This window comes from Manis pentadactyla, chromosome 8 (genome assembly GCF_030020395.1).
Source record: "Manis pentadactyla isolate mManPen7 chromosome 8, mManPen7.hap1, whole genome shotgun sequence".
NCBI lineage: Eukaryota > Metazoa > Chordata > Mammalia > Pholidota > Manidae > Manis > Manis pentadactyla.
In genome coordinates, this window is record NC_080026.1 from 95,355,696 (window position 1) to 95,379,009 (window position 23,314).

The following is a 23,314-nucleotide window of genomic DNA, read 5'->3' on the forward strand; positions in this document are numbered from 1 at the left end:
TTCATTCCTTTTCAAATTTTCTACGAGGTACACTTTATTAAAACATGAGATGCTTCTGGCAACTGAAGCATGGACCAGAGGAAATCCTAGCCTCCCAAATGGTTGGGCTCTTCAAAATTTCATTTATGAATATAATTATCAAGTCCAGGAATCCCAGTATTTTAGACTTTCCACCATGAACTAAATTTCCAGGTAAATGTGTCTTGGTTGGGAAGCCTTCAAATACTCCATGTCTTTTTTTCAATTCTCTTCAAATGATGGGAGTCACTTTTTCAGCTGAAGAACAATGTAGAACAATGTCTCCTTTCTCCTGCTTTGTGGTATCCAAACTTATGAAAGAAAGATGAGACATGTCTGCCAGACTATCATCTCTGAGACTGACAGCTGTGGTGTCCTCAAAACCAGGAAGGAATCACCTCCTCCTCATAACTCTTCTTTCTCCTCTTCTGCACAGATGCAGGCTGCCCGTTGGCTATTCATAAAGGGTCGGCAGCCCAAGGTCCATACAGTATTGAACACAGTATCAGCCAGAGAATCACAGGCTACTTGAAAAAGATGAAGAGAGAGAGATACAGGTTAATATACAAGACTACCACAAGTAGTAGTTCAAGTAATTTTAAAGAAGCAAAATAGTTCCAAGGATGACATGATACACAAAAGAAAGTAGAGGTGGTACTCCAAATACAGAATTAAAAGGAAAAGCATATTTAAGAGAAGCTTTTTCAGAGAAGCTTCCATCCAGTCTAGTAAAGCAGAATAGACTTTGGGATGCCCTTGTTTTATGGACCTCCAGGTCAAAACCATGGTTAGCCATCTGAATTTTCCATGCCACTATGATCACTCCATGGGAAATCTACCATTTTTGCAGAATACTCCCTCAGATATCACTATGTTTCCTGTAGTTTTCACTATTCAAGTGTGAGATGGATAACCATTCATTCATTGAAAAAATGTGTGTGTGTTGTATGTGCTGGTTAGCCACTCTGTTAGGATCAAGGATCTCACCATTTGGACATAGAGGTGGACAGGATGGAAAGGTAAATAAAGAGCTACTACACCATGATGGAAGTAACACCAAGGTAGTATGGGAGCCCACAAAAAGGGTCTCTATCCCTTTGGAGGAAGGGTTATGAGGGCAAGCATCTCAGAATGCCTTCCATTGGAATTTGGATAGGGATTGCACTGAATCTGTAGATTAGATTGCTTTGGGTTAGTATGGACATTTTAACAATATTAATTCCTCCAATCCATGAGCACAGAATACATTTCCCTTTATTTGTGTCATCTTCAATTTCTTTCATCAATGTCTTATAGTTTTCAGAGTACAGATCTTTCATTTCCTTGGTTAGATTTATTCCTGGCTTTTTTATTCTTTTTGATGCAATTATAAATGTAATTGTTTTCTTAATTTCTCTTCCTGATAGTTCATTATTAGTGCATAGAAATGCAGTGGATTTTTGTATATTGATTTTGTATCCTGCAACTTTACTGAATTTGTTAGTTCTAACAGTTTTTGGTGGAGTCTTAGGGTTTTCTATATATAAGATCATGTCATCTCCAAATAGTGACAGTTTTACTTTTTCCAATCTGATTTGGATGGCTTTTATTTCTTTTTCTTGCCTAACTGCTCTGGCTAGGACTTCCAATACTATGTTAAATAAGAGTGGTGAGAATGGGTATCCTTGTCAAGTTCCTGGTCTTAGAAGAAAGTTTTTAACTTTTCTCATAGAGTATGATCTTAGCTGGGGACTTGTTATTCATGACCTTTATTATGTTCCCAAAATGGGTTCCCACAAAACCTATTTTGTGGAGAGTTTTTATCGTAAATGGATGTTTAATTTTGTCAAATGCTTTTTCTTCATCTATTGAGATGACCATATGGTTTTTATCCTTCATTTTGTTAATGTGGTGTATCATGTTGATTGATTTGTAGAAATTGAATCATCCTTCCATCTCTGGAATAAATCCCACTTGATTATGATGTATGATTCTTTTATGTATCATTGAATTTGGTTTGTTAATATTTTGTTGAGAATTTTTGCATCTGTGTTCAGGGATCTTGGCCTGTAATTTTCTTTTTGTGTGGTATCCTGTCTGGTTTTGGCATCAGGTTAATACTCCATACAATGAGTTTGGAAGTGTTCCCTCCTATTCTATTTGTTGGAAGAGTTTGAGAAGGATTGGTATTAATTCTTAAGTGTTGAAATCATTGAAATGGCCAATCAATTCTTCTTAAATGTCAAAGCCACTTTAAAAGTGAAGTTGTCTTGTCCTGGACTTATATTTTTTAGGAGCCTGTCATATTTCCATTTTCGTTTGACTCAAGATAACTGATTTGCCTTTTGATTTCTTCTTTGACCCATTCGTTGTTCAGTAGCATGTTGTTTAATCTCCACATTGCCCTCACCACTTCTCCTGAATATTTTACTGGAAGTTCTAGCCACAGCAATTGACAAGAGAAAGAAATAAAAGGTAGCCAGTTTGGAAAGGAAGACAATATGCAGATTACATTATCTTGTATATAAAAAAGCCTGATGAATCTATTAAGAATTTATTAGAACTAATAAATGAGTTTAGCAAAGTTGCAGGATAAAAGATCAATGTACAAAAATAATTGTATCTCTATACATTGTCAATGAATGGTCTAATAATAAAATTAATAAAACAATTCCATGTATAATAGCATCAAAAAGAATAAAATACTTAGAAATAAAAGAAGTGTAATATTTGTGCTCTGAAATCTATAAAACATTGTTGAAAGAAATTAAAGAAGACCCAAATAAAAGGAAGGACATTCATTAATCAGAAAACATAATTTTGTTAGGATGGCATTACTCCTCAAATTGATCTATGGTTTCAACAAAACCCTACAAAATTCTAACTGTCATTTCTCGAAGCAATTGACAAGTTGAACCTAAATACATATAGAAATGCAAGGGATCCAGAATATCCAAAACAGTCTTTAAAAAGAACAAAGTTAAAGGATACTTCTTGATTTTTAAATTTACTACAAAACTACAGTAATAAAGACAGTGTGGCCCTGGTATAGATGAATGGAATAAAATTGAGAGTCTAGAAATAGAACTATTTATGGTAATTAACTTTTGACAAGAGTACAAAGACAATTTAATGTGGGAAAGAGTAGTCATTTTCAATAAATGTATGGGAACTGGAAACCTATATACCAAAGAATGAAGTTGGACCCCTTTCTTACATCAAAAACAAAAATTAACTAACAATGGATCATAGACCTAAATGTAGAAGCTAACATAAAACTTTTAGAAGAGAACACAGGAGTAAATCTTTATGACCTTGGGTTAAACAAAACCTCCTTATGTATACCACCACAAGCATAAGAAATGAAAGAAAAAAATAGGTAAATTGGACTTAGTTAAAATGTACAACCTCTGTGCTGCAAGTGATATCATCAAGGAAGTGAAAAAAACAACCTGCAAAATGAAAGAAATATTTGCAAAGCATATATATCTGATAAAGGACTTGTGTCCAGAATATATAAAGAAGTCTTACAACTCAATAAGAAGAAGACAAATAACAATTTTTAAAAGGGCAAAGGATCTGAGTAGACATTTCTCCAAAGGGGATATTTAATGGCCAATAAGCACATAAATAAATGTTTAACATCATTAGCAATAAGGGAAATGTAAATAAAACTATACTGAAATACCATTTCACACCCACTAGGGTCTATAATCAAAAAGACAACTAGTAACAAACATTGGTTAAGGATGTGGAGAAACTGGAATCTCAATATATTCCTGATGGGAATGTAAAATGGTGTAGTGATTTTGGAAAACAGTTTATCATAAAATTTCCATATAACCCAGAAGTTCCCCCCCTGCATATACACTCAAGAGAAATGAAAAATGCCTCCAGAAAAACTTATGTTCATACTAGAATTATTCATAATAGCCAAAATGTAGGAAAAACCCAAATGTCCAACTGATGAATGGATACAGAAAACATGTCATGTCCATACAATGGAATATTATTCAGCAGTAAAAAAGAATGAAATATTGATACATGCTTCAACATGGATACACCTTATTAAGTGAAAGGAACTAATCACAAAAGACCATATATTTTTGATTCCATCTATGTGAAGTTCCAGAATAGGCAAATCTATAGAGGTAGTAAGCAGATTAGTGTTTACCTAGAGCTGGGAATGGGATAGGGTACAAATGCTAATGGCTATGGGGTTTCTTTTTGGAGCAATGAAAATGTTCTAAAACTGAGTGTGGGGCTGACTGCATATCTCTATGAACATATTAAAAAATCTTTAAATGGTTGAATTTCATAATAGGTGAATTATATATTAATAAACCTATTTCAACAACAACAAAAAATGAATGATCAAAGTGTTCCAATCAGAGGGAATTGCAGAGGCAGAAATATATGGGCTATCACACTATTTACAATAGCAAGATATGGGAGCAACCTGTGTCCATCAGTAGATGAATGGATAAAGATGTAGTATATATACAAAATGGAATATTATTCAGCCACAAAAAGAAAACAAATCCTACCATCTGCAATAACATGGATGGAGCTTAAGGGTATTATGCTCAGTGAAATAAGCCAGGCAGAGAAAGACAAGTACCAAATGATTTCACTCATTTGTGGGGTATAACAAAGCAAAACTGAAGGAACAAAACAGCAGCAGACTCAGAGACTCCAAGAAGGGACTAGTTACCAAGGGAAGGAGTGGGATAGGGTATGTGGGAAGGGAAGGAGAAGGGGAGTAAGGGGCATTATGATTAGCACACATAATGTAGGGAGGTCACACGGAAGGCAGTATAGCAGGGGGAAGACAAGTAATGACTCTATAGCATCTTACTACACTGATGGACAGTGACTGTAATAGGGTGGGGGTGGGGGCCTTGATAATATGGATGATTGAAACCACAATGTTGCTCATGTGAAACCTTTGTAAAATTGTATATCAATGATACCTTAATTTTAAAAAATGAAAGATATGGGCCATCAAACCAAGTATTTCAGAATGGCAGAAGTCAGAGGAGAAATCAGAAAGTAATGCTGGAGAGGTACTCTAGAACTGAGTAAAAAAGGACTATGTATGTCATACTAAGGAGTTTGGGTTTATCCTGAGGAAAAGGAACCTACTGAAGGTCTTACACAGATTGTGAAAGGCCTAGATTCATCTGGTATAAAAATATATCTGGTGCCTAACAGGAGAATAGATTGGATGGGACCCAGAGATTGGACTACTTTGCAGTAACCAGGCAGTGGTATATCAGAGATATTTAGGAGAAAGAATCAATAGGATATTGCTTGGAGGAAATACCTTGACATGACCCTAGATTAGCAGCAGGCACTTTTTCACCTTCTGCAAGAATAGAGTGATACTCCCTTTTACAGGGTCTAATTAATTATTCATATTTTCAAGTCCTCACACATTTACTTTGGAAATTCCCTGTAAACATTGATCTGTGAACAAGATCTATAATTCTTTCTACCGCCTACTTTCTCAGTGGCATAGGGCCAGTTCTTTATAAGCCTGAATTTCAAACTTTACCATCTAAAAATTATAATGCTAATACTTGGATATAATGTTCTGACTTCCAAACCTAAAGGACTAAGTCTTTTCCTAAGGTGATTTAGGAAAAAGAAATTTTACAGTCAGCACTAGAAACTAGGTTTCTAAGCAGTTGTTTAAAAATAATCACCCTCAAATGTATATAGAACCTTATATGCAAAAAAAATAGGTTTTAAAAATTCTTTACCCAACTGAGAACAAAACAAGAAAAAAAGGAGTTTAAACCAAACCAAGTAGTCCTAATACAGAATAACTCCTGATGTGGAAAATTATTTAATCGTGGAATGGATAACTAAAGCCAATTGGGCAACTCTTCCTCCAGTCTTAAAGGATAGATTTTTATGTCTCTGGGAAGCGCTTGGTGCGGCCGTGCCGCCAGGAGTGGTGCCAGCAGCTCCTGGGCAGGGCAGCAAGAGCTTCAGTGACGGAGAGCCCAGAATCTCCCTTCATCTTTCTTGCGTTTTTCAGTGTTCTCTAAAGGCCAGTGAGCTCTGCTGGCCTCTGAGTAAAGGGGCTGTGGCTCCATTTCTGTGTGAAAATAGGAACAAAACTCCCTGCTCACAAGTAGATTCCCTTAAAATACATACCTTCCACGTTGGAGACAAAGCCCAGACTCCGCTTAAGGTCAGAGCAGATTGAGTGGAGGCACCATCGGAATTTTGCATCACAGCGATACTTGTTGGCACCGCAGGTGTCATAGCAGACATCCAGCTGGTTGCAGCACTTGGTCATTGCTGGAATGCCCAGGTCCATCTGGGTAAAGAAAAGGAAGAAAATGCCACGTTTAGACTAACGACCTTAGGCAACCTTGCCCACTTACGACTAGCCAGTTCTCAAATTCCTGTACAGTGTTCAGATCAATTCAGAAACACCAGTGAGTTCAGAGAATAACATCAGGTTGACAGTCACTGAATGCTAAGTTTCGATTATGATTTCATTAGTAGTTTAATAATTCTGAATGGCCCATTTTTCTTATTTTTCTTTTAGATGTTAATAATTTTCAAATTCACAGGCCACTAGAGTGATGAAAATAGAGATCAGGAAAGAATAGAGATCAGAAGGTTAGTCAAGAGGGCAGAGCTGCAGGACTTCCAAATTGAACTAAAATCTGTTATGTGAGATTTTGTTTGAGCAAAGGATTTGAAGTCTCAAAAGTATGAAAAATTAAGCGTCAGTTCATCAAAAGGTCACCATCATTTATTAGGGACTCATCCCTACAGCACTGTTTTAAGGGTATGTGTAGGTGTCTGTATATGTCAGGACGCAGAGTCGGGTGTAGAACACATTTTTCCTGACCACGGGGGGACAATTTCTAACACACATACACACACTTATTAAGTATCCTATGAACAACTGTAAATATTGTGGCATAAACAGAGTAAGTTCATAGAATGCCACACTTAGAGTTATCAAACAGGAATTTTATTTTGGGAAGATTATTAGAGATGAGAGTAGACTTAGGATATAGCAGGTAAGGAAAGGAAATAATGAGCAAATCATGTGAGCAAGTAAGTCAATTCTTTGTTTAGGCTTTGAAGGGTCTTAGCAAGGATACAGATACATATATTCCTATTTTTAATTAGGGTCTTGACTTTCAAAGTAACTAGTTAGGTTTGATAAAGACCCTTGAGCAAGGAAGGGACATGATAGAACCAGTAATTAAAGGACACTTACTGTTCTAAGGTAGATAATGACATTATCCACAAAATAGAGTGCATATCACTTCCATAGCCTCTAAATTGATATCAAGTAAAATATATTAGTGAAAAATATGTGGTTTCTGTAATATAAATACATATTTGAAAAGATTGGCTTTCTTCTGTATCCATCACATGATGATCGTGGATGGGGACAAGGCTGGACATTCAGCTGGGCAGCTCGTGAAGGGCACAAGTGCGTCATATTAAAGAGGCACCTTCCCACAAGACATCATAGATTGTATATTTATTAAGCAAAATGCCTGGCCAATGGCAGTCAAAGTTCCTTTTCTAACAAAATCAGTATGTTAAGATAAGCTTCTGATGAATAGAAGAAAACTATCTTGAGGAAAGGAGACCTTTTTCCAGTTTTCACAAAAATGCCATGTGGGTGGCCAGCATTTTAGTTAGAAGAACAAACATGTTGCTTAGAAAATTATTACAAAGCAAAATCTTTTGAATCAGCAGAAGAGTGAAGTTTAGTCCAGTTAAAACACAATTCAAAATCATACTTTAGATATGAAATCCCTCTACCTACATTTTACATAAACCCTCTAGGGCTTCCAAAAGTTCTTAAAATAAATTAATTTATTACTTGTTTTTAGAAGAGGACAATAGTTTGAGAAATGGTCAGCAGTGTGATGGTGAACGTTTAGCCAGCAGCCAGACGTGGGGAGCAATGCGTGTGGATGGATGTGTGTGTGCAAATTTCTATGGTGTTAACACTCGGACAGAGCTGTTTTGATGCTACCCACATGTAAATCAAACACTTGCAAGAGTCCTGCCAATATAAGAATCAGCTCTCAAAGGCTAGCTACCACCAGCCCTCACTGGAAAGTCTCTTATATGTGGCCCCCTAAGAGTCGGCTGATGTTGGTAGTGGTGATTTCAAAGTTTATTACCCAAATGACTTATCTGAGGGACAGCTGCTTCTGAGAAAAGGAAATCAAATATTTTGTAAAGTATCTCCTTTTCTGTGTATCTGATTTTAAATACTTATTCTGCTCAACTATATTCCATAAGTGATCACTTCCATCAGTGATAACTCTTGGATTTGTTTTAGTTAAAACCAGTCAACTAAGAAAAGAATGGTGATGGTACATACACTTTCTGGTACCTTGAGACCCAGGAAATAGGAGCTGCAGCCGTTGGGTTCCTGAGGCTTATAGCCAGGTCTGGGCATTGGTGCCTTTCCTAGCAGGGAAAAAAGAGGAAAGAAGCAGGAAGAAATATTTAGAAATGAAACATTAGGGAACATTCATCAAATAAAAATTATCTAAAATGCATATTCAATTTTTCTTTTAAAAGTCATTGTTCCGAGAGATAGGATTAAAGATGGCAGCGTGAAAGGAGAGACAGAGGCTTCCTCCTAAAACTGGATACAATTAGAAAATTTAATTGGTGCAACTAATCCTGAGAGAGCAATAGGAAAGAGGGTGGCATCAAACGGCACACACCTGGAGAAAAGAGCAGACCTCAGCAAACGGGGTAACGTACCAGAGCTGTGGCTCTGCGGGACCCGAGCCCCTCCCCCATCCCAGGTCACTGGCGGGAGGAAGACAAACGGAGCAGGGAGGGAGTGGAAGGCTTGGTACTGCTGAATACCTAGCTCCGGAGATATGCTCTGGGAGCATAAACCTACATTTCATGGTGCTTTCATGAGACTCGCATGACTACCGGGTTGGAAAGTTAATACAGGCAGAGTTCCTGGGGAGACTGGGACTCCAGCTGCTTGTGGAAAGCAGGGATCCATATCTGTCTGCTATGGGACAAAAACTTATACCTGTGTGACTGGCCCACTGGCTCAGGCAGTGGAGACAGGCACAGCAGCCAGGAGGTGGGGAAAGGCTCTTTCCTACCCCCAGGCACCAGTACCCCTCCCCTGCGACCCCCGACATTGCTTCAGGGGCTCAGCAGCTCCAGAATAGAGCTTCTGGACACTAGAGGGCGCCATATACAAACATGAAACGCCAAAGGAACCTTGTCCAGAGTAAAATTGTTAATACAAATCCTGAGAAAGATTTAAATGATATAGACCTCGTGACTCTTCCTGAAAGGGAGTTCAAAATAAAAATCATCAACATCCTAATGGAGGTACGGAAAGACATCCAAGAACTCAGGAATGAATTCAGGTCAGAGATTCAATCATTAAAGAACACGATGGAGGGTATTAAAAGCAGGTTGGATACGGTGGAGGAGACAATAAATGAAATAGAAACTAGAGAAGAGGAATACAAAGAAGCTGAGGCACAAAGAGAAAAAAAGATCTCTAAAAATGAAAGACTATTGAGAGAACTGTGTGACCAATCCAAGTGGAACAATATTCGCATTATAGGGATACCAGAAGAAGAAGAGAGAGAGAAAGGGATAGAAAGTGTCTTTGAGGAGGTAGTTGCTGAAAACTTCCCAAATCTGGGGAAGGACATAGTCTGTCAGGCCATGGAGATCCACAGATCCCCCTACATAAGGGACCCAAGGAAGACAAAAGCAAGACACATAGTAATTAAAATGGGAAAGATCAAGGATAAGGACAGACGGTTAAAAGCAGCCAGAGGCAGAAATAAGATCACATACAAAGGAAAGCCCATCAGACTAACAACAGACTTCTCAGCAGAAACCTTACAGGCCAGAAGGGAGAGGCATGATGTATTAAATGCCATGAAGCAGAAGGGCCTGGAACCAAGATTACTTTATCCAGCAATATTATCATTTAAATTTGAAGGAGGGATTAAACAATTTCCAGAAAAGCAAAAGCTGAGAGAGTTTACCTCCCACAAACCATCTCTACAGACTATTTTGGAGGGACTGCTATAGATGGAAGTGTTCCTAGGGTTGGATAGCTGTCACCAGAGGTAGTAAAATCATGGTAGGGAGGGTAGAGCAGCTGATTGTGAGGCAAATGCAAAATTAAATTGACTATCCCCAAAGTCAATCAAGGGATAGACAAAAAGTACAGAATTTGATACCTAATATATAAAGAATGAAGGAGGAAGAAAAAGGAGGAGAAATAGAAAAGAACCTTTAGATTGTGTCTGTAACAGCATACTAAGTGAGTTAAGTTAGACTCTTAGATAGTAAGGAAAGTAATCTGGAACCTTTGGTAACCACGAATCTAAAGCCTGAAATGGCAATTAAGTACATACCTATCGATAATCACCCGAAATGTAAATGGACTGAATGCACCAATCAAAAGACATAGAGTCACTGAATGGATAAAAAAACAAGACCCATCTGTACGCTGCTTACAAGAGACTCACCTCAAACCCAAAGACATGCGCAGACTGAAAGTCAAGGGATGGAAAAAGATATTTCATGCAAATAATAGGAAGAAAAAAGCAGGTGTTGCAGTACTAGTATCAGACAAATAGACTTCAAAACAAAGAAAGTAACGAGATAAAGAAGGACATTACATAATGATAAAGGGCTCAGTCCAACAAGAGGATATAACCATTATAAATATATATGCACCCAACACAGGAGCACCAGCATATGTGAAACAAATACTAACAGAACTAAAGGAGGAAATAGACTGCAATGCATTCATTTTAGGAGACTTCAACACACCATTCACTCCAAAGGACAGATCCACCTGACAGAAAATAAGTAAGGACACAGAGGCACTGAACAACACACTAGAACACGTGGACCTAATAGACATCTATAGAACTCTACACCCAAAAGCAACATGATACACATTCTTCTCAAGTGCACATGGAACATTCTCCAGAATAGACCACATACTAGGCCACAAAAAGAGCCTCAGTAAATTGAAAAAGATTGAAATCCTACCAACCAACTTTTCAGACCACAAAGGTATAAAACTAGAAATAAATTGTACAAAGAAAGCAAAAAGGCTCACAAACACATGGAGGCTTAACAACACACTTCTAAATAGTCAATGGATCAATGACCAAATTAAAATGGAGATCCAGCAATATATGGGAATAAATGACAACAACAACACAAAGCCCCAACTTCCGTGGGACACAGCAAAAGCAGTCTTAAGAGGAAAGTATATAGCAATCCAGGAATAGTTAAAGAAGGAAGAACAAACCCAAATGAATAGTCTAATGTCACAATTATCAAAATTGGAAAAAGAAGAACAAATGAGGCCGAAAGTCAGCAGAAGGAGGACATAATAAAGATCAGAGAAGAAATAAACAAAATTGAGAAGAATGAAACAATAGCAAAAACCAATGAAACCAAGAGCTGGTTCTTTGAGAAAATAAACAAAATAGATAAGCCTCTAGCCAGACCTATTAAGAGAAAAAGAGAATCAACACACATCAACAGAATCAGAAATGAGAAAGGAAACATCACGACGGACAAAACAGAAATACAAAGAATTATTAGAGACTACTATGAAAACCTATATGCTAAGAAGCTGGAAAACCTAGAAGAAATGGACAACTTCCTAGAAAAATACAACTTTCCAAAACTGACCAAGGAAGAAACACAAAATCTAAACAAACCAATTACCAGCAAAGAAATTGAAGCAGTAATCAAAAAACTACACAAGAAAAAAACACCCGGGCCAGATGGATTTACCTTGGAATTTTATCAGACATACAGAGAAGATATAATACCCATTCTCCTTAAAGTTTTCCAAAAAATAGAAGAGGAGGGAATACTCCCAAACTCATTCTATGAAGCCAACATCACCCTAATACCAAAACCAGGCAAAGACCCCACCAAAAAAGAAAATTACAGACCAATATCCCTGATGAACGTAGATGCAAAAATACTCAATAAAATATTAGCAAACCGAATTCAAAAATATATCAAAAGGATCATACACCACGACCAAGTAGGATTCATCCCAGGGATGCAAGGATGGTACAACATCCGAAAATCCATTAACATCATCCACCACATCAACAAAAAGAAAGACAAAAACCACATGATCATCTCCATAGATGCTGAAAAAGCATTCGACAAAATTCAACATCCATTCATGATAAAAACTCTCAGCAAAATGGGTATAGAGGGCAAGTACCTCAACATAATAAAGGCCATATATGAAAAACCCACAGCCAACATCAAACTTAACAGCAAGAAGCTGAATGCTTTTCCCCTAAGATTAGGAACAAGACAAGGATGCCCACTCTCCCCACTTCTCTTCAACATAGTACTGAGAGGTCCTAGCCACAGCAGTCAGACAACACAAAGAAATAAAAGACATCCAGATTGGTAAGGAAGAAGTCAAACTGTCACTATTTGCAGATGACAATGTACTGTACATAAAAAACCCTAAAGACCCCACTCCAAAACTACTAGAACTGATATCGGAATACAGTAAAGTTGCAGGATACAAAATTAACACACAGAAATCTGTGGCTTTCCTATACACTAACAGTGAGCCAACAGAAAAGAGAAATCAGGAAAACAATTCCATTCACAATTGTATTAAAAAGAATAAAATACCTAGGAATAAACCTAACCAAAGAAGTGAAAGACCTATACTCTGAAAACTATAAGACACTCTTAAAGAAGTTAAAGAGGACACTAACAAATGGAAACTCATCCGATGCTCTTGGCTGAGAAGAATTAATATTGTCAAAATGGCCGTCCTGCCCAAAGCAATATACAGATTTGATGCAATCCCTATCAACTTACCAACAACATTTTTCAAGAAATTGGAACAAATAGTTCAAAAATTCATATGGAAACACCAAAGACCCCGAATAGCCAAAGCAATCCTGAGTAAGAAGAATAAAGTGGTGGGGATCTCACTCCCCAACTTCAAGCTCTACTACAAAGCCATAGTAATCAAGACAATTTGGCACTGGCACAAGAACAGAGCCACAGACCAGTGGAACAGACTAGAGACTCCAGACAATAACCCAAACATGTATGGTCAATTAATATTTGATAAAGGAGCCATGGACATACAATGGCGAAATGACAGTCTCTTCCACAGATGGGGCTGGCAAAACTGGACAGCTACATGTCAGAATGATACTGGATCACTGTCTAACCCCATACACAAAAGTAAATTCAAAATGGATAAAAAACCTGAATGTAAGTCATGAAACCATAAAACTCTTAGAAAAAAACATTGGCAAAAATCTCTTGGACATAAACATGAGTGACTTCTTCATGAACATATCTCCCTGAGCAAGGAAAACAAAAGCAAAAATGAATAAGTGGGACTATATCAAGCTGAAAAGCTTCTGTACAGCAAAGGACACCATCAATAGAACAAAAAGTTACCTTACAGTATGGGAGAATATATTCGTAAATGACAGATCCGATAAAGGCTTGACATCCAAAATATATAAAGAGCTCATGCACCTCAACAAACAAAAAGCAAATAATCCAATTAAAAAATGGGCAGAGGAGCTGAACAGACAGTTCTCCAAAGAAGAAATTCAGATGGCCAACAGACACATGAAAAGATGCTCCACATCACTAGTCATCAGAGAAATGCAAATTAGAACCATAATGAGATGTTACCTCACACCAGTAAGGATCACCACCATCCAAAAGACAAACAACAACAAATGTTGGTGAGGTTGCAGAGAAAGGGGAACCCTCCTACACTGCTGGTGGGAATGTAACTTAGTTCAACCATTGTGGATAGCAGTATGGAGGTACCTCAAAATGCTCAAAATAGACTTACCATTTGACCCTGGAATTCCACTTCTAGGAATTTATCCTAAGGATGCAGCATCAAGTTTGAAAAAGACAGATGCACCCCTATGTTTAGTGCAGCACTATTTACAAAGCCAAGAAATGGAAGCAACCTAAGTGTCCATCAGTAGATGAATGGAAAAAGGTGTGGTACATATATACAATGGAATATTATTCAGCCATAAGAAGAAAACAAATCCTACCATTTGCAGCAACATGGATGGAGCTAGAGGGTATTATGCTCAGTGAAATAAGCCAAGCGGAGAAAGACAAATACCAAATGATTTCACTCATCTGTGGAGTATAAGAACAAAAGAAAAACTGAAGGGACAAAACAGCAGCAGAATCACAGAACCCAAGAATGGACTAACAGTTACCAAAGGGAAAGAGACTGGGGAGAATGGGTGGGTAGGGAGGGATAAGGAGGGGGAAGAAGAAAGGGGGTATTATGATTAGCATGTATAATGTGGGGGGTGGAGGAAAGGGGATGGCTTTGCAACACAGAGAAGACAAGTAGTGATTCTACAACATCTTACTATGCTGATAGACAGTGACTGTAGTGGGGTTTGTGGGGGGGACTTGGTATAGGGGAGAGCCTACTAAGCATAATGTTCTTCATGTAATTATAGATTAATGATAATAAAATAAAATTTTTAATAAATTGCATTAAAAAAACGTCATTGTTCCTCACTCATATCCGTAATAGGAGGTGCTGATGGTGATGATGATGATGTCATCATAAAAGAGTAGTAACCTTTAGGGTAATTTAGCATTTTCTCCTAATGTCAAATAATTTATGAGCACTTATTTACTAACAATTCTAACATTTATTGAGTGCATGACCTTGAAGATAAGGTCCATGGCAAAAGCAAACTAACTCAAGGCTTCTGACTACTCCCTTCTGGTGACGCCACACACCGCACACAGAAAAGGAGAGCATTGCCTGACCACACACTGAAGGAATCAGAATCATAACAGTGCCTCAAAATTTTTTCAGAATAACTTGAAGGAAATTTTGTTGATTCCAGAAATGTAGGCAAAGCATTATTGAACAAAGGGCAAGGAAAACACTCCTACACAATATTTCAGGCATTTGTTTCATAGAACTAAGTAGAAATTATCCAAAAAGCTTTGAATGTCTTGGTTTCTCCTACATGGCTTTTGAGTTTTTTATAATCTTGCAAATATGTAGAGAGAAGTTGTCAGTTGTATCAATGGTAGTCATCATAGATAACCTTGACCTGAGATGAACTCAGGGCAGTCTTCGGCAATGAGTATTTTTATCCCAATATCCAAATAATGAAAATGGTGCTAAGTCATTTAGCATTGGGGAAATGACTTGCCTATGTCAAGCAAGGAGGAAAATAGAATATAAATCCAGATTTTGTATTTGTCTCCAGAGCCCATGGTCTTTCACCACATTCCTTTGCCTCTTTTTAGGAGATACAACACAGAGCATAAGATTGAGGGGAAAAAAAGCTAAGAATTGGTCCTTAGAGTGAGGCACATGGCTATTCTTTTTTCTTTCTTTAACTTTCTCCTATCAGATATTTTTAATTATTTTGTATTATGAAATATTTCAACGCTGAGGAAAAGTGAAAGAAACAAACACTCATGTACCCACTACAAGAACATAATAAATGTTAACACTGACAAACTTGCTATTGAAGGGCCCCCAACCATAAGATGGCAAACTTCCTGCTTATCTTCTGGGTCCTTGGTTCCCGCTGGCACCACCTGAAGCCCAATCACCTCTCGCCCCCCTAATCCCAGCACCTAGCCAATAGCCACCAGCCCCATAGAAGTGACACCTCAATCAGCTCATGCCCCTTCCTATATAACCCAGCGCCTTTCCCTAATAAAGCAGAATTCTCCGGTGAATTGCTGCTGTGTGTCGCTCCTTTCCTTTCAGCTATAAATACTTTTTTCTGCTTAATTAAATGTTACAAGTACAGTTGAAGCCCCCTTTGTGCCCCCCTTTCTGTTTTAATTTTTAAGTACTAAGTTTAGGTACTAAGTTTACACTTTAAATCTCTCCCTACTTGTCCCTAAAATTTGTTGTAATTGTCCTTGAACCTTTACAGATTTTACAGTCAATTTAGTAAATTCTACAAGAGATATTACAGGATTTTGGTTGAAATACATTGACTTTATAGATTAATTTGGAAACAACTGATTTTCCATCTTCCCAAACATGGGCATAGCATAGTAGCTTGCTATTTACTTAAGTCTTCTTTAATGTCTTTCAATGCAGTGTTACAATTTTTTCCATATATTTATATAATAATAATATATATATTACATTATTTAGATACTTAAATAAAATAGAAAATCTCATTAAAAAATCCAGAAGTAAGGATCATAAGCCTGGTCTGGTAAATTTGTACTTCTCTGAAACCAAGCTGGAGCTTCAGCCAATACATCTGTGTCACCAGCAGCAGGACGGAAGAAGGAGGTAGAAGGGTCAAGGTTCCTCCTCTCTTTAAGAAACTCACTCCAGAATGTTGCATGATTACTTCCTCTTATTACCCTTTGACCAGACCTTATCAAATGGCAACACCTAGTTGCAAAGTTGGGCTAGGACATGATGTCTTTATTCAACAGAGGCATCCATTGGCCCAGCTTAAACTTGGGAGAGGGGCTTATTACTGTAGAAAAGGAGGAGGACATTCCTCCCAGCAATGCACAGGGTTCCAATTTCTCCACATCCTCACAGTTTCACTATATATATATGATTATCAGATATAACGTATCCAGCTGTGAATTGTGTATCCTTATCCCGCTTCAAATAATCTGAAGACTTGGGTTTCTTTCACCCCTGGAGAATTCACAACCAGTGTCTAAATAATTTCTTTTCCTCATTTTACCTAGTTTCTCCTTATGGGCAGCTCTTGTTAATTCTTTCCTCATGAATCTTAACCTCTCTTTCGTATTTTCTGTCTTTTTCTCTGTGTACTAAATTTTGACTAGCTTTATCAAATCCACTTTCCATTTTACTAATTCTCTCTAGGTTGACTAATCTGCTATTCAACCCACCCACTGCATTTTTTCTTTAATGACTGTAATTTTCATTTTTTGGAATTCTATTTGATTTCTTTGTTTAAATCTGTGTATTTATTTTTATTGAGTTCTGGGGTTTTTTATTATTATGTTTTCTAGTCCTTTTATTTCTTCAATAATTTCAAATGTTCTCATTATATTATTTTATTATCTCCAGGCTTTGGGATGCTAAATCTTTCATTTTTTAATGTCTAATGACTCTCCCCCATGGTGGATTATTTTTTCACACAGTGTATAGTCTTTTAGTAAGAACTCATCTTCAGAAGGTCTTGTTTCTCTAAGGAATTCCTGTGGCCTGACTAATGTGCTACAGAGTAGTTCCTCAGTGGTTTTTGCTGCAGCTCTAGGACTCTCAGACCCTTGAGACCCTGCTAGTTTTCAGCTTGGGATACTCATACCAGGCCAACTATGTAAATGCAGATTCCTCACCTGTGCACAGAATATTCTGGGGATAATGGTTTTTTAGCGGGAGTTCTCTATTCCTCTGTCAAGCCTCAGCCCCACATGGATGGGAAGCAACTTTGCTACTTTCTCAGAATATTGGGTAGAGTTTTCTAATACCTTTTAAACAGACTAGGCAGCTCCCGAGGGACTAAGCTTTGTAGACTGTTTCAACTTCTCAATTCTTACAAATGGAATTTAATTTTCCTCTCTTTGTATGCACATTTAAAACCCATTCCTCAACCCCGAGAGACTACATATGTTCCAGATTAAAAACTGTAAAGGCCATGGCAGTGTCAGCCCCTCATACTACATTATTTTTGCATTTACTCATCATTTCTGGAAATTGAAAGTTTCCTTTTATTTCATTATAGCCTGAGTTTGTGTGTGTGTGCACATTAATGTTTCATTTTCACCCGACGTTCCTTGTTATTTGTAATGGAGAGGTACAGTACTTGTTGACAGAGTCTGCCAGCCATCAGTAATCCTTGCCTTAGTTTTCAAAGTTCTGGGGTTTTTTATTATTATGTTTTCTAGTCCTTTTATTTCTTACCATTGATGCTGTACTAGCTTGTCGTGTGTGTGTGTGTGAACTGGAAGTGGAATGGGTAAAGTATATTAACTCATATTAGTAATCAAATTATACATATAAAAGTAATCACACTATGCCATATGATTAAGTGTGTATTGTCTCTTGGAGGTGGGATTGTGGTGATTTTTTCTTTGAGTTGTTCTTTTACAAATGTTCTACACATACTAGCTTTATAGAAATCAGGGGGGAATTCATGAAGAAACACATGTATAAATTGGATGGTGAAACTTACCTCTTTAATAATTTTGCTGATAAAAGGCTTTTTTGCAGCAGATTCAGTGCAGTTTCCAGGAATACCCTCTGCCTTTTTTGCACTGATAACTAACAGATGATAAAATTCTGGTATCCCAGTTTGAAAGATAATGAAACACCAGTTACTAGACATGTCCCCCTTGGCCTCCTATTGATGAAGGTTATTTTTTTTATTGTAGTTGATACTCAATGATAGCTCCAGAAATTCTGTTTAGGAATGAAGCTTGAAGTATAAGTCCTAAAAAAAAAGGTTATGGCTTGAGTTTACGTAGAAATAATGTACTGTATCTTAAGTAGTTTTGAGTTGTGTTGAGTCTTTACAGTTTGAATGTTTGAGTCTAGGCATCAGTAATACACCATGTCTACAAATTAATTTTATTTTCTGTTTTTTTCTACTTATAGGAGTAAGAGGCTGACAACTTGATCCTGTAGTCAAGGGCTGGCAAACGATGGCCCAGTTTCAGACCACTGCCTGCTTTTGTATAGCTTGCCAGCTAAAAATGGTTTCTGTATTTTTAAATGTCTGGGAGAAAAGGTCAAAACAAGGATAATATTTTGTGACATGTGAAAATTGTGTGAAATTCAAATTTTCGTGCTCATAGTACGTGTTATTAGAATACTGTGCCACTCATTTATTATGTATTAGCTATGGCTGCTTCCACAGAAAAAAATAGCAGAATGTTATAATCTTGATATGAGGATGGTTCTGCACAAGATAAAAAAATTCAGAAGCCGTAAAGAAAATAACTGACAGATTAGATCTTATGAAAATTAAAATCTTCTAAATAAAGTAAAAACATCATAAAGCATGTAAAACACTTAAAAGACAAATGAGAGAGATTTAGGAGGAGAGTTAGCCATGAAACCCGAGTTCTACACCTAGGCTTGTACATGGCCTCTTAGGCCCAACCTGTTTTTAGTTCTGTTACTGAAAAGAGCCATGAGAACTTCTGGGGCTTAATTACCCAGGTCAAGGGTTAAGTCTTCCCAGGAGGGTGTGTCCCTTCTCCCTCCCCAGCTGGCTCCTGCGGAAGAAGCTCTAGAGGCCTAGTAACGAATCAGAGTATTTTATTGGAAATTGTGTGCTTTGTGTACTTCGAGAAACACTCAAATACAGCAGAGTAAATACGTCAAGGGAACAAAGTAGAACTGTGACAACTTTACTGAAACAATAAACTCTATTTCAGTCACTAAAACAGATTAAATTACTGCATGGAGTAGGGTGACAAATTTGTCCCGGTTTGCCTGGGACTGTCCCTGTTTTAATACTGTAAGTCCCATGTCCCAGGAACCCCCACCACTTCCCTCCCAGTCCCCAGTGAACCAAGAGAGCTGGTCAGCCTAGTACAGGAACAATATTTGCCTCTAAGCCAGTAACCATCTTATTTGTTCAGGTTATAGATCCCCTTAGGAAAAATCTGATGAAGGCCATGAATTCTTACCCTGGAAAAATACACAAACTCACAGGTTCATAAAATTTTGCTCTAAGATTTCAAACAGATAAAAGGTCTCTTGGAAAAAAACCTGATTATTTAAAGATACATTTTTCTCTAGAACTAAACCCAAGAAGAAACTCATCTGAGGTCCTTTTATCAAACTGTGACAGTGGACAATATCTTCAATCATTATTTACCAGACACAGAAACTCTGCTCCATAGAAACGTCCTCCAGAGACCTTCGTAAAAGCACAGAACACTTAAATCATCACTTGATGATTTCTTCTAGAAGCTGAAAGGGTGTTGTCCAGCCACTGAGATTTCTGTGTGTTTTTTTTTAAATGTTATGTTGAAAGAGAAGTGGAAGAATCTGCATGTGTAGTTAACCTGTTCACCGCAATCTTTCTCATAACATTTATAAAATGCGTTTGGTATATGCCATACTCCATACATAGCACTAATTCATTATATCTGTTGTCTTTAATTCTTACAACAAACTTGCAAGGTAGGTATTGTTTATTTTATTGTTAACATTATTTATAAACATGAGGAAGTAACAGTTGAAAGACTTAGTTAAGTTGCCCAAGGTCACCAGCAATGGAATTCCCCACCACCACCTGCCCCAAGTCAATTCAAACCCATGATTTTTCCATTACTACTATTTCTCAAAGTCTGATTCAAGGACCACCTGTGCATTTCTAGGGTCCTACCACCAATCAGAATCTCTGGTTCTTACCTCAATTGTGCTATGTCTGCTTTTAATATGTGTTGAATCTCATTATATGTATAGCTTGATTCTTTGACAAGTACACATTTGAGCGCTGACATGAAAACGAATTGGTGTATATAGGAAGTACAGACAGCAACACCGCTAAGCTACTGAGGGCTACCAGGGTACAAACATGCCTTCGCCTGTCTGAACGACCCAGGGCTGAGGTTCTCCAACAGTAACCTCTCAAGTAGTGTTCCACACAGTGGCTGCACTTTGTAATCACCTGGGAAACATTAACACTGATGTCTGCATCCAACCCACGGATTCTGGTTTAATTGGTTTGGGTGGCAGGTGTTTTTAAAACTCCTAGGTCATTCTAAGCTCAGGGCTTGAGGTAGAGAACCACCGTTTTAAGTTCCTATCAAATAGAAGTTTTGTATGGTAGACTAACTGTTGCTAAATTGTTCCATCTGGTCAAAGATTGCAGCCTTTAAAGCATTTTTTTCCTCCCTGGCGTCACCTGAGGACTCTTAGAAATGCAAATCTTCTCGCCCCACCTCAGACCCACCAACTCAGAAACAAGAGAGGTGGGGGCCCAGTAGTCTGTCTAAAGCCCTCCAGGAGATTCAAAGCACAGGCAAGGTTGAGAGCCACAGCTTTAAAGAGAGAACAGAAGCCTTGTGTGCATAAGAAATGATCACGAGGCAATATAAAAAAACAGAGACCCACTTAATTATTAGGTGTTACCTGTTGGAAAGACTGCTTGATTCACAATCAACTTGAGAAGATATTTTGTACTGTTAAGGCGCAGCCTCCAGGTTCCCAGCTCCACTGAGTTCCAGAGGTAACAAGGCTTCACTCTCTATTTCCTACATGTTTTTCGGGCCTCTCCTTGAGCAAGTTCTGTTCAGCAGCGTGGAGTTATTTGCCTTTCTGCAATCTCTCTGTTGACTATTCCCATCCCCCACCAGTGGCTGATGACATCAACCCTGCCCAGGTAGAGCCTTGCAACCAAAATCTGCTGAAATTTTTTAATGCTATTTTGTTAGAGAAGGAAAAATGGGGCTTGATTCTTGTTTTCCTAAAAAATTCTTGGGGTTATCTATTTACTAAACAAAGACCTAAGTCTTGTGTTGCCTCTAGGAAAGAAAACAGCACTTGTATTGATCAGATATCTTAAGTGAGTGCACCCCGTTCCTGCCCCATTTCTGCAAAGTGGATGAGCACAGTCCAATGACAGGTAGCTCTGCGTTTGTCCCGCCCACACTGGCCAGAGACATGGCTGGGTGTCCACGTGGGTCCTGGCATAGACCAAGCTTTTCATCCTATGGAATCTTCATTTTTTTCACCATATCTGTTAAAACTTCTGGACTACAAATATTTTCTTTCTAGAGCAACGGTTAATCATTGTTTCCTAGCCACACTCAGTTTATAAGGAAGCAACTTCCCTGCTTGAAAGTAAAGACACCGATTGGGTGAGTCCAGCAAGTAGGTAGCTTTTTTGAGTCTCTCGAATCTGAGTTTTATCTGTTGAGTGTTTTCCTGGTAGGCTAAATTGACTCACTGTTTTCGTCTCTAACCCCATGATGAAACATTTGATAAACTAAGTCATAAAACTAGTGCTATATGAGACTATGTGTGCTTTCAAAAACAGTTTCACTCACGTTAGGAGTTACCCCCTGCCTCCTACCTTCGAGGACCAGGGCTCACATTCTGCTCCTATTACCTTTCCATCCTTGAGAGGAACGAGGGAAGAACTGGCACCAGGGACTCCCCTTTGGCAGCTGGGTGTGCACCTGGTCCCAGGCACCCTCTTTACAACTCAGGCAAGGGAGTGCTCCTACCTATTCACAGTTCTGTAGCTGACCCCAGGCCTGAGGGACAGTCCCAGGCCCTCGCAGCCCCTGATCCCTGATGGGCTGAGGCGCCTGGCAGCAAGCCCCTCCTGTCCACTGTCGGCCTGCCATGGCCGATTGAGGTGGCAGTCCCAGGGACAGCTCTCTCTAGAGAGTCAGGCAAATTGATGCCTATCTGAGATGGACAGAGCTGAAGGGAAGGTACAAGTTCCATTAGGGAAACTGGGAATCCATGTTCAGACATAGCACAGAGTAACTGAGAAAGCTGTTTGACCCCCTGGCAGATTTTCTCAGAATGTTTCTTAAAGACCTCTCATATTCCTTCTCCTCATCCATGCTGCATTTCTCTAACCTGCCTCACAACAGACTCAACAAAATGGCCCCAGGGAATCCATCTTGCAAAGCTCTTTGGAGTAGGCCAGGTAAAATACAGGGAGCTCAGTGAAATTTGTATTTCAGATAACCAATAATTTGTCAGTATAGGTGTGTCCCAAATGTTTAAATATATCAACAAATTATTGGTTGTTTATTTGAAATTCACATTTCACTGAGTGTCCCATATGTTTATTTGCTGAATCTGGCAACCTTACCCAAGAGGTGAATGACAGGAAAAAGTGCATGCATGTCAGATTGTGACCCTGCTCCAGCAGTTCACAGGTCCACCAGTAATCATTTTTTCAGGAAGAGAAACCGTACTCACCGTACCGGCACCTGTACTGACAGACTCCATTTTTCCCTCCCAGCAGCTCCAGAAAGGAATCAAAGTAGCTGTTGACAGATTCAAAGCTGCCCCGGATGTGCCGAAGGCCCCAATCAGAATAAGACTCCTCCGCATCAGGGCTGGTGCCACTCTGAGTCAGGCCACCCCCGAGGCTAAGCCACAAAATCAAGAAGCCAGCGGCCACCTTCATCCTGTAGCCAGGTAGGTACTGAGGCCTTTCTTCAAAGCTCAGCCAGTGTCCAAAGAAGTCCAGGTACACAGCCACCAGCCAGATGACAGGCAGAACTGCAGTTATCTGCAGCACTCACTCTGTGTGTTCCCCAGGGGTGGACTTTAAAC

General features: G+C 38.5%; 1 protein-coding gene across 3 annotated transcripts; it reads right to left on the reverse strand.

The window, feature by feature from the left end:
• Positions 1–40: 40 nt before the first annotated feature.
• Positions 41–23,314, reverse strand: PLA2G12B (phospholipase A2 group XIIB). 3 transcript variants are annotated; one of them, XM_036928801.2, is made up of 4 exons: positions 22,955–23,314; positions 8,378–8,466; positions 6,163–6,328; positions 41–542 (listed from the first exon to the last, which is right to left on the reverse strand). In XM_036928801.2, the coding sequence occupies exons 1-4, from the start codon at positions 23,163–23,165 to the stop codon at positions 424–426; spliced, it is 585 nt and encodes a 194-aa protein (XP_036784696.1). In that variant the 5' UTR covers positions 23,166–23,314; the 3' UTR covers positions 41–423. The 3 variants fall into 3 exon arrangements, with proteins under 3 accessions (XP_036784696.1, XP_036784695.1, XP_036784697.1); XM_036928800.2 differs by having other exon boundaries at positions 41–545; positions 22,955–23,312; XM_036928802.2 differs by having other exon boundaries at positions 41–545; positions 23,160–23,308.

Coding starts and splice junctions, on each gene's coding strand:
- PLA2G12B (XM_036928800.2), bottom strand. CDS start 23,165: ATGAAGGTGGCCGCTGGCTTCTTGATTTTGTGGCTTAGCCTCGGGGGT. Junction 8,467..22,954: donor TCAGTACAGGTGCCGGTACG/GTGAGTACGGTT, acceptor TTTCCCTGCTAG/GAAAGGCACCAATGCCCAGA. Junction 546..6,162: donor CTTTGTCTCCAACGTGGAAG/GTATGTATTTTA, acceptor ATCTTTTTCAAG/TAGCCTGTGATTCTCTGGCT.